Genomic DNA, 12,778 nt, shown 5'->3' with positions numbered 1-12,778 from the left:
CCCACCTTAGGCTTTCCAACTAATACTATATGAGATAGTCTGTTGAAACCTAGGAACTGAACTAGGATTGCCATTCAACAGCATAGCCAAAGAGGAGATTGAACCAGCATATAAGTGGAAAAAAGTCAAATCAAACAGAATTCACTATACTTGCTGGCAAATAACTGAAAAGATTTCTCTATATATTCAAGAATGAGTGAGCAAAAACAAACAAACAAATACAAACAAAACACAGGGCCTATGAGAATAAGCTACAGAAACTGTAAAGGGAACATCATTCCTACTAGTTAGATCACTGAATATGATTTACTATAGGAACCAAAATAAAATTTTAGAAAACTTTTGACATCCTCAAATGTCAAAAGACATTGGCCCTATAAAATCTACACTGGAGGCAACAAAAGAGGAATTTACATTTCAAGAAACCAAATCACTGCTACTGAATATAAACTTAGAGATGTACATAAGGAAAGGAAAATACAGAAGTCAGAGAGGATGTAGCTGAACAAAAAGTTGTGACTTCCCTCAAGTAGGAATTCACAGTAATTAAGTGATAGGAATAATTAAAGAATTTTTCCATAACTAGAAAGAGACATGTATATGAGCATGTAACTGCAAATGTTCACCATAAAGATGATTTGTTTAATTAACAAGATAAAGAAAACATACTATAAGGCTACAGAAAAGAATTAACAGGCAGCCCACAAAGGGACACATACCAGTATGAATTCAGACTTCCTGTCAAAACTAAACAAACTGTCCAAATGCTTAAGCATTTGACTGTATTTCTAGACCTTTCAGACAAAAAGAGATGTGCCCCAATAACTCTGTGCCCAAGTATGTGTGAAGGTAACAAGGATGACACTGTCAGACATAAAAAAGCCAAAAAAATTAAAATATATATATATAAATATGTATAAATTATATATTTACTTATAAATACATATGCTATATTTTATGACATATAATATATGTGATCAAGTTCAATTAATCATCTGAATAAACAAAATAGCTACTTTTACCATCTTCAGTGAGATTTAGATGAGCAATTTTTCAAAAAGTTTTTCAGGAGAAATTTCAAGCATGTATACTGGAAGACGTTAATTTCAAAACTGACTGTCTTCCCAAAAGAAATTTTCCTTACTCATAAGTTTAAGGCATTTTTCCCAAAAGAAATTAACCTCTCCATTCTGATACAGGTGGTAAGAGAAGTTGCTCTGAGAGGTCTTAAAGTACACAAACACCCCCCCCCCAACACACACACACAATTACACATATACACATATACTTACAAATACACACATACACAAATATGAATACAAACATACATATAACTTTTCTTCTGTTAAAGACAGTCACATAGGAAGAGGAAAACATACTGAAGATAAATCTGTATTTTACTTATGGTTACCTCTGAGTGATGGAATAATGGATGATTCTCTGATACAGTTTTCTAGATTTACCAAATTGCCTTCAATGAACATGTATCCCTTTCCTCTAGTTAATAAAAATATGTTACCCCAAAATTTCACTTAACGTACCAATGATATTTTTTGTAAAATTTTAGGTAATTCATGTCTAATCACTCTCATTTCATTCCGTTGTTCATTTGTTTGTTGATTTACTTGTTTATTATACAGTAAATATATACACTAAGCATTTTCCATGTGCTAGCCATGTACCTAAGTACTGGGAATAGAGAAACAGAAAGACAGTCTCTTTCCTCATGGAGAGCCCACTGGAACACAATGCCTGAAATAAGTAATTACAGCATTTGAGGAAAAATCCAGTTTGTTATGAGAGATCAGAATAGATTTAATTTGGATTTAGCTGACCAAGCAAGGCCTCCTGAAGGAAATAACATATAAACAAAAACAGGGATTAATTGGAGCCTGACTAGAGAAAATATCTTTCATAGGAAGAAAGGAAGGGATAGAGGGAGGGAGGGATGGAGGAAGGTAGGCCAGTGCTGCTATTCTCATACTGAAATGTTCAAATGTATTTCACTTTCCATCACGCTGTTTTACCCACTAAGCACCAATTTAAAAATTCTTTAACTAAATTATTTTTAATGGCTTTCACAATGTTGGTTCAGTTTGAGTACTATAATCCTATTCACACTAGATACTGACTAACAAGATAATATTACAAAGAAAGAATTTCTCACAGATTCTGTAAAGCAGCCTAGGGCTGGAAGACAGAAGATCTTAAATTATATGGGGTGATGGGAAAGATAAAACCAATCAATTCATTTGCCATTAAATTTTTGTTTCAGTGAATCCCATTTGGTACAACTATGTCATATACTATCAATGCCCTGTTGTGAGTCATGGTCAAGCCTCATTTCTGTTAGGAACAGCTGAGCAGAAGAGATGGCTATGGTAAAGAAGACAAAATACACTGCCCTTTCCTTAATTACCTGAATTCATATACACAATAATCCCTGGCTTTAAACAGAACAGAAAACCCACCTCTTAAATTGAATATTTTTTTAAAATATTATTACTCATTACAATATAACATAATATCCCTTTAAATGAATATGTGGCGACCTGGCTCTACAATACATTCTTCCTTATCACTAGCAGCATCATGATCGTAAGCTCTTCTTGTCCATCCTAGAAATATCCTTACCAGGCATTCTGTAAGGCCACCAGGTAGTCACTACATATTAGTCCATTTCTTGGTCCATTCAAGTCCTCAGAGGAAACAGACTGAACACTTTATCTCTCAACAACTGACTGAATTCAGACATCTTCCTCTGGGAACACTGATTGGTTCTTTTCAAAAAGGGAGTGGTGTGGCTGCTTTATCTGGCTGCTGAGAATCCACATGGAAGGTGCAAGTTTGAAAAGGTATGCCTTGAAAATTATGTGAGTTAACTACTAAATAATTTTTTAAGTTGTGGCAAGAAGTACAGCTCTTACAGGACACATGTGAGCAACCACCTTTACAACGTATTTGTTTTCTACTCCTTACTTTTTAGTGGAACAGCTATTGAGTACATGAGACTGTGAACTTTCTTTTGAAAAAAAAAAAAACAAAAAACAAAAAAAACACCAAAAACTAAATATTCCCAAGGAACATACTTGAATGTCACTTTTGATTTTTTTTGAATGCATCAACAAATAGATATTAAAAAATCAAATGAAAAGGAATTTAATGCTTATAGATACTTCTTTTCAAACATACTACTTATGAATTCACCTTTGAAATCAAGATCATTAGAACACTAAAATCCTGTGTATTTTTTTTTTTTTTTTTAAAGAGAGAGCAATCACACATATGCATGTGAGTAGGGGAAGGGGCAGAAGGAGAGGGAGAGAGAGAATCTTAAGCAGATTCCATGTACCTGAGAGGGGACTCAATCTCATGACCCTGAGGATCATGACCAGAGCAGAAAACCACTTAATCAACTGAACCACCCAAGTGCGCCTAAAATCCCGTTTTTTTTTAAGTGTTTATTTAATCACTAGGCAAGAAATGTGTCCTATCAAGTCCATTAAATATGAAAATAATCTCAAGTTCATTTTCCTACTTGTGTTTGAAATACAAACTCTGATAAATACTAGGATGCTGACATTGTAAGAAAGAAACTAATGATCTGAAATGACCCAGCATTTGGTTTGAATGATTAGGTTGTTTGTCATGCTTATATTAGTAGGGTTATAGTCTAGTCTTTCACCTGGATTCTTCTAAGCCCTAACAACTCTGTCCATCTGGCAACACTGTTTTCCTCAACTTGTAGTATCATTCTAATATTCAGGGAACGTGCTTTATTCATATTGAAGGAACATCTAAAAGCAGAGCAAAGGCCAAAGCATGTCAGGAAAGCGTCACTGCTCTTAACTTAGAAAAGAAACTCAATCAATAGGCTTTCAATAGTAGACAGCAAAATACATGGGAACAGCACCATGAAACTTTATAATTAAAGTTCACTTTAAAATTAAGGAAATAATTTTGAGTGAGTGGAATTGTCATTATGACAAGATGATTACTGCTCTGTGTACTCTGAAATCTTACAGCTAAATAAAAAATACTTCCAGGAAAAAGAATTTAGAAGAATGTAATTCTTGAAGGCTACCGATCTGAATGGCTACCAAAAGTATTCCTCTACGTTATATATCTGGTTTTGAGCAAACACTCTCTAAAAATGAAGGAGAGAACCAGGCATGACTGATCCAAGCAGCTTCTGCTGACACTGGGTTGTAGTCCTGGGTTTTCTGTGATACCAGGGCAGGTCTGCTATGCTCTCAGAAATAGAGGGATCCAAGGCAGTGGGTAATGTGGTCCAAGAAATATATGCAAATATACCCAGCCTATAACGCCTAAGATGGAATGCTGGCTTATGGTGTAACACCTTATAAAAAGCAGTTCCTGGGGCACCTAGGTAGCTCAGTGGGTTTAAAGCCTCTGCCTTCAGCTCAGGTCATGATCCCAGGGTCCTGGGATGAAGCCCCGCATCGGGCTCTCTGCTCAGCAGGGAGCCTGCTTCCTCCTCTCTCTCTGCCTGCCTCTCTGCCTACTTGTGATCTCTGTCTGTCAAATAAATAAATAAAATCTTTAAAAAAAAAAAAAGGCAGTTCCTTTGCCTACTTATTAAAGAGGTCCATCAAAGTTAAATAACTTGGCCACTCCGTTCATTGATTTTTAAATAAGATGATACCAAGACTTGGGAATGTGATTTTAGAAAAAGTGGTTTAACTTTTCCAAGCACAAAGGGTTGCATGAGGTCACTAAAGCCACAGAAACAGCTCTGAATCCTGAAAATTGATTCAAAAATAGATCAGATAACCTGTGAGAGCCTTTGAGAGAAGGTGCACATGAATACTCCCTTTACTGCATCCAATTTATGGGCCCCTTAGGGATATAGTATCTTTCATTTGATCAGTCTCAGGTTTGAGAGCATGGATATCTTCTGGACCCCATTTTTGTGACAACAGAAAGGAGTATTTATCCACATGGATATTTACAGCACAGTTCCTTTGGAGAGTGAATAGCACCCCTTTTTTGTGTATGTTCCAGACTTGACCTTTCTCTGTCCTTGGAATTATCTGGTTTGTTATCCTCTGTAGCCAGGTTCTAAAATATCAAACACAGCTGTAGGCAAAGGAAGAGGTTGGTCAAATAGCCAACCCAGAGGTGCCATAATAAATAGAAATGGAACGATTGCATGTAGCATTAAACAAGGTTTGACTTGGCACCACTCTCTCCCAGGAGTCATTTGTATGGCAGGTCAGAAGAAAACAATGAAACAAACAAAACAACATGAAAAACAAACTGGGGGTAGGCACGCTTTAGAGTCAAATGAAGCCAAACATCATAAATTTCTAGTGGCCACGACGACTAGGAGGAAGAGATGGAGGAACATTGCTAAAGAATGTTGTAGGGATTTTGTTTCCAAAAGGGACCTATGCACCTGTTGATGTGTTTTCCAGGCCCTTGAATGATAACAATTTATGAGGCTATTAATACTAAGCCCAAGATTTATCAGATGTGCTGTTTGTCTTGTGGCCAATATAACCTCATAAAATTTGGGTTGCATTGGGTTAAAACAGAGTGTTCTGCTATTGGAGTTATTCAGAGCATTTAAATCGCTTAATCCTACAAGAACGGTGCATTTAGCCTGCCTATTAGGGAGAGTCTTTAGGGATTCCTACCAGTTGCAGAGCCAGGCTGGAGGGGGCCGTCCATTGCTGGATGAGGTAAAATGGAGGCAGCAGGGGAGGAATGTGTCCTGGAGAAAAGACGATGTTTCTCTAATCCATCCATGCCAACCACAGCCAGCTGAGCTTGGTGCACTGAGAGCGCACGTGTGTGCTGGGGCTCCAGGAAGGGCTGTTGCCAAGAAAAGAGCACAGTAGAAAGAAACATGAGACAAGCATTGAGGGAGACACTGAGAATGACGTGTAAACAAATTAAGTTCATCAGGTCAGAGACATAATAAACGGTGTGAAGGAAAAAGAAAAAAAATAGAGAGAGAGAGAAAAAACAAGATCTAGTTAATAAATCCATTCAACAGATGTTTTCACACTGACTGCCAGGACTGGCTGACTGGCTGAGGAGGAGGTGATGGCAGGAGGCCTGTCAATTTGAACTGATTAAAAGAAACAGACCTTTAACCTCAAGAGGAACATTGACTTAGATTCATTTCCTATCTTGATAGCAACGTTTTGAATACAGCTCTAGAATTTTTGCAACACAAAGTAGGAAAACAATTTAGCTGCTTTCAAACTGCCAATAAGGCTCAATACTGAAAATTCTATCTTGAATTTATTCACTAATATTGTTAATAAAATTTAAGGGAGCCTAAAAATTACCAATTAAATGGCTATGTTTTAATACCTTTCAATTTTCATATTATGGTATAATCTCAATACTATAAAATATATTATATATATGTAAATATATATGTAATCTCAATACTATAAAAATGCTTAGTTTCTTTAAAGAGCATTAAATATATAATCTCGGTGATTTAACAATGTTAACATTCTTCATGCTTAAGTTATCAAACCAAAAAGCCAGGGTTTGTAAGTTCCTGGAAGATGCACTTAGTCTATTCCTCCATCTCGAACAAAGACAATCTCTAAAACACAGACAGGCAGCTAATTTACCTATCAATACTACATAGAGAATATCTTCCCTCTTCTTCAAAATCATGGAATTCATAACCTTCATGCTGCTTTTTACGCTTCTTTCCTTTTCCATATTCTGAACATTGAAAATAGCTGAACAGTGATCCAAAAGATGATTACCACATGCCACAGATAAAGAAACTGATATTCCAAAAGATTAATAAAGTTTTTTTAAGTATAAGAGTAATATCTTCTAATTTTAAAATTTTACATGACTTTCTGCTTTGATCTACCTGGATAGCATTTACTCTTTCAAGACTTGATACACATATCACTTCTCCTTAGTGAGGATTTGCCTTATCCTTCCTGTTACTAACCTAACCCAACTGCTAGTACCCAACGTGCGCCATTATATGTGATACTTGTATTTCTATATAATGCAGGGCTTGTTACATCCTAGGTGTATAAATTACCCACTTAGAATGCTAACAAATCTACATGCAACACAACTGTATTCAATGCATACTACATCATTTTATGTCATTACAACTTCCCCTGTATGTGAGTTAATGTTGCATATAAATGTGCAACTTATGATTATAAATATATAGTTATAGACCATAGGCTAAGACTACTCAATTTTCAAAAAATTAATAATTATTTAAAATTAACTTTAAAATAAGTTATAGTTAACATATATGTATATGTTGTTACTGCTGTTTTGCTCTAACTGAACCATCAATCATTGGGAAGGCATTTGTCACATGCTCAGGCTTTGAGCACTGGCTTGATAAGGATGGGTTGGTCAGGATCTAGTTCTGGTTATAATAGGTTTAATATTTTGACAGGAGTCAAACTCTCTTGTTTTCTTGAGTGTCTCCATCTTCAATGCCCTGAGGATACAATAAATAGTAAGGTTGACATAGTCCCTTCTTTCATGGAGTTTATACTCAGAGGGAATGCAAATTTATAATTATGACTTGGGGAATTTTCTGTGGGGAAAAGGGACTTTGCTGCATATGATCTAAAATGCATGGGTAAATATATACCTGAACGTAATCTCCATCCTTTCTGTCTCTTCCTACTGTAATCTCTTTAACCCTCATCTAACCTAATGCCAAAGTCCGTTGATTGATCACCCTATTTCTAAGACAATCCATTGTATTCCTTCCTGCAAGAATTCTCTTCCAAAAGCCTTCTGTAAGCAAGAAGTTGTCACAAAATTCTCTGAAAGAAACCAAGATTTAAAGAACTTCCCCAGCCTGGCATTTGGGCTCTCTGACCTGAAGGTACCTGCATTCTCAACATTACGTCTTCTATTCCTTTTCCAGGTTCCAGCCAAATCCTAACTACTATATAACAAATGTTGTCCCCAGGAGTACATTCTGATTATTATGTTGAGCCTTTTTTATGTTTATTACCTAGTTAGGATACAAAGTATTTCTAAGTATAATGCAATTATAAATATAATGAGTGCTATATAAGATAAATGCAGAGTGCCATGAAAAAATGTAAAGAAAAATCTGATACAGAGGTTGAGGCAACTTGCATCTAAGAATGTGATGTTTAATTTGAGTTGTGAAAGACAAGTTGAATGCATATTATAAGCAATCATAACACAGAAAAACCGAGGAATGACGAGTGAAAAATATAAGAAAATAGAGGCAAGATGAAACAATTACCAAAGGACAATACTCTGAAATTATTTAGTGTTGGAGCCAAGAGATAATGAAGGAAATGAATGATTTCAGGATTATTTTTCTTCTGTACTTTTATGAGGCTTCCAAACTTTCTACATACCACCCGTATTAAAACTTTAATTAAGAAAAATAGTAAATGTTTTTAAAAATAAACAGTAGAGACTTAGACCTAAGAGCAGACATAGGTCAAATATTTTTGAACCTCTACTTAAAAAAGGACTAAAGAATAGAGAAAAGTTTATTCACTTTCAAAAGAGTCGACTATATTATACACTTTTACAAATGAAGTATGGCTTTTAATGTATGGGGGAATCTTGACTATCCAGCAAGACACATATTATTATGCTGCATATCTGACATCAAAGTATCACAAAATGGTAAGCCATTTTTATTTCAGATGGGTATTACTCCTCAGCAATAAAAAGCTTCCTGCTTGATGCTGAAAACTGAGGTAGTATTTTTCTGTTATAGCTGGAATGGACTGAAGTGTTTCACTAAAGCTTTTATTTCTATTAACAATTTTAATGAGAGGTCATTTTGTCCATGGTTATTTTCCATAGTTCTAAGTATAAAAGTATATATTTCTCTGTTGTGTTGTCAGAAAAATAAAATGTTGAAGAGTACAAAACCTGTTGTTACTAAAAATTAGATGGATACCCAAGTTAAACTTTCATCTATTGAGCCCCAATGAAAAATCCCCATTAAGTGAATAATAACTCTCTCACTTCAAGAAAGCATTTTTGATAATTTTTTTTCTTCAGATTTTATTTATTTGACAGACAGAGATCACAAGTAGGTGGAGAGGCAGGCAGAGCGAGAGAGGAGGAAGCAAGTTCCCTGCTAAGCAGAGAGCCCAATGTGGGGCTCGACCCTGGGACCATGACCTGAGCCAAAGGCAGAGGCTTTAACCCACTGAGCCACCCAGGCACCCCAAGAAAGCATTTTTGATTAAAATTTTTAAGCATACTATATTGAGTCTATTTCCTCTTTTTTTTTTTTTTTAAAGATTTTATTTATTTGCCAGAGAGAGAGAGAGCACACACACAAGCAGGAGTGGTGGCAGGCGGAGGGAGAAACAGGCTCCCCACTCAGCAAGGAGCCCAATGCGGAACTCAATCCCAGAGTCCTAGAATCAGGAGCAGAGTGGAAGGCAGATACCCAACCGAGCCACCCAGGTAGCTCACTGAGTCTGTTTCTTAAGCATACATTAGTTGTTCTTTTTTCAGGTGACTTAATTGGGGATTTGGTTTCAACTGCTTACTTTACCAGATGGTCATTCTGGAAAATTCTTTCAGGTTACCAAGATGTGTAAGTCAACCTTTTGTTATATGAAATAAGTCATCTAAGGCCACTATGCCTGACCATTATCTGTCTCCTCCCATTGATAAAAATTGTAAATTACCCTCACAGAGGAGTTATTACGCACTTATTTTGTAAATTCTTTTATAAATTCTCTTATGCCTAATAAGACATCAGTGTTACTGCGGCCTTGGCCTTTCTAAGTCATGGGAGACAGAGATTAAAAGTAGATAGGAAAGGTCTTGAAGTTCTCTGTATGAAAAGCACAATGTTCTCCCTTAGAGTAAAATATTTATTTGGGGGTGGCTTGTTAACAGAGATTATGAGGTAATAAAGCCCTAGGCAGAGGCAACTTGAAGGTTCTATTTTTTTTTATAGCAGTGATTTTTTCCTTACATTTGTTTGGTTTTGTTTTGCTTTCTTGTTGCCATTGCTCAGGGACCTATTTTATGACTTCTGTGTTTTCACTTTGTTTCAGATGGTTACATTTGGTTCCAGACATGTGGGTGGTTGCTAATTATGTGCTCTGATCAATATCCTTATGCAACCTCAGCAACAGCCAATACAAAATTAAAATATTATACTGTTTAATCTTTGAAATAATCATTGAAATAATCAGAATTATTTGAATTACTTTAATAAAAGATATGACCTGGAAGAAAAAAAAAAGAAGTTCATGGGAAAATAATTATTAAAAACAGTTAAAATTCTATTTCCAAAGTTATTTCTTTAAACAATATATGTTCCTTCTTTTTTGGCATTATGAGCAAATTTAATTTCTTGATTCACAACATTTTGAACTTCAGAAGTCTCGCTTTTCAGAAAATTAGAATTGTAGATATCCCTAGAGCTTATCTTATAAAATGCCAAGGGCTGGTGGAAATTTACATCTTCTAAAGTTTTTGTATTATTCAGGATGGGTGTGTAAGTACTGGTTAACTTAAAACTTTTTAAAACTAAACATTCATGTTAATAGTTTAAAGGTAGCTACTAAATAAATAAAAATGATGCACATAACTTTAAAGTAGACAAAAAATCTTGAAAAAGAGAAAGTGGAACCCCCCTGCACTGCTGGTGGGAATGCAAACAGGTACATCCACTCAGGAAAACCTCCACTAGGGAGGTTTTTCAAAAAGTTAAAATTAGAACTACCCTACAATCCAGCAATCACGTTACTAGATATTTACCCAAAGAATACAAAAATACTAATTCAAAGGGTTACATGTGCCCCAATGTTTACAGCACCATTACCTACAATAGCCAAACCATGGAAACAGCCCACATGTCCATCAACTAATGAATGGATAAAGAAGTTGGGTGTGTGTGTGTATATATATATATATATATATATATATATATATACACACACACATATATAATCTACAGTGGAATAATACTCAGCCATAAAAAATGAAATCTTGCCACTTTTAACAGCAGGGATGGAGGTGGAGAGTATTATGCTAAGTGAAATCAGTCAGTCAGAGAAAGACAAACACCATATGATTTCACACATATGTGCAATTTAAGAAACAAAACAAATGAATGAAGGGGGAAAAAGAGAGGAAAGCAAACCAAGAAACAGACTCTTAACTAGAGAGAACAAACTGATGGATAACAGAAGGGAGGTAGGTCGGGGAATGGATAAAATAGATGATGGGGTTTAAGGAGTGCCACGGTTGTGATGAGCACTAGGTGTTGTATGGAAGTGTTGAATCACTATACTGTATACCTGAAACTAATATTACACTGCTGTTAACTAACTGGAATTTAAATGAAATTTTAAAAAAGAAATAATTTAAATTTATGAAAATACACCATATTGATTTAAAAAAAAAGAAAAGCAAAACCAAGAAGAAATCAACCTAAAATATTTGGAGAAAAAATGATGGAGAAAAAAATGAAGTACTGAAAAGCTGAACAATATAATCCACAAAAGGAGATGCCAGAAACAAATCCCAAATCCCAACCTATTACTGAACACAGTTGATATGAAGGTACTCAATTTACCAGTTAAAAGGTGGAAAGAGTAAAACTGAATTTAAAAGACGGAAAGGCTTTATTCTTTGGCAGAGCAAATTTACATTAAAAGGTTCTATGAAGACATATTAAAGGGGTGCCTGGGTGGCTCAGTGGGTTAGGCCTCTGCCTTCGGCTCAGGTCATGATCCCAGGGTCCTTGGATCGAGCCCCGCATTGGGCTCTCTGCTCGGCGGGGAGCCTGCTTCCCCCTCTCTCTCTCTGTCTGTTGCTCTGCCTACTTGCGGTCTCTCTCTGTCAAACGAATAAATAAAATATTTTTTAAAAAAAGACATATTAAAAATACTTTAAAAAAAAAAAAGGGAAGGAAGAGGGGGAGGAGAAACCTTGCACAGCCACATTGAAAAAGAGACAAAACAGACCTTATGAGCAAAATATTAGAGAACATATAAGGGTACATATAAAATAATATGAAAGTTTAATTAACAACAACAACAAATTTAAACCTAGGAATATCAGCTCAAAATGTCAGGAGCATAAACTGGCAGAACTACAAAGAAAAAAATGAAAAATTCACATCATGGAAGGAGGTCATAACAAACTTTCCACAAAACAAAGTAGGTTACAGGAGACTTGAATAACATAATTCTCTAGCTCAGAGATATATTAAATTTGTAAAAAATAAAATATATTCTTTCAAGGACATATGTACATAATTACAAAACTTACCCTATAATAAAGCAAATGTCAACAAGCTTTTAAAAATTAGTATTTACAATGGAGTATTATTCAGCCTTAAAAACAAACTGTGACATGTACAACAACACAGATGAACCTTAAAGGCATTAGGCTAAGTGAAATAAACAAGTCACAAAAGACAACTACTATGTGATTCCACTTATATGACATACCTAGAGTAACTAAATTTATCAAGACAGGATGGTGGTTGCCAGGGGCTGGGAAAAGGGGAAAACAGAGCCGTTACGCAAACGGTAGAGTTCTAATTTGGAAAGATGAAAAAATTCTGGAGAGAAATGGTACTGATGGGTGTGCAACAATGTGAATACACTTAATGTCACTGAACTATACCCTTAAAAATTGTTAAATGGTAATTTTTTTGTTACATATATTTTACTGTAAAAAACAATATCACAGATCATGTACACTGACCACACTGTAGTCAGAGATATAAAGTGAGATGAAAAGATACACTACACTCCATGAT

At 35.4% G+C, this 12,778-nt stretch overlaps 1 protein-coding gene across 1 annotated transcript in view; it reads right to left on the bottom strand.

Moving 5' to 3' along the window:
* Positions 1 to 12,778, bottom strand: part of HDAC9 (histone deacetylase 9) — a 526,228-nt gene that overhangs the window by 285,940 nt on the left and 227,510 nt on the right. The window contains exon 12 of the mRNA XM_080818413.1: positions 5,661 to 5,838. Within this exon, the coding sequence (XP_080674539.1) occupies positions 5,661 to 5,838 (178 nt within the window). The remainder of the gene's footprint in view (positions 1 to 5,660; positions 5,839 to 12,778) is intronic.

Source organism: Martes martes, assembly GCF_963455335.1.
Source record: "Martes martes genome assembly, chromosome: 11".
In the NCBI taxonomy this organism is placed as follows: Eukaryota; Metazoa; Chordata; class Mammalia; order Carnivora; family Mustelidae; genus Martes; species Martes martes.
Note: the sequence above shows the minus strand (reverse complement) of the source record. Positions and strands in the feature narration are given on the sequence as shown.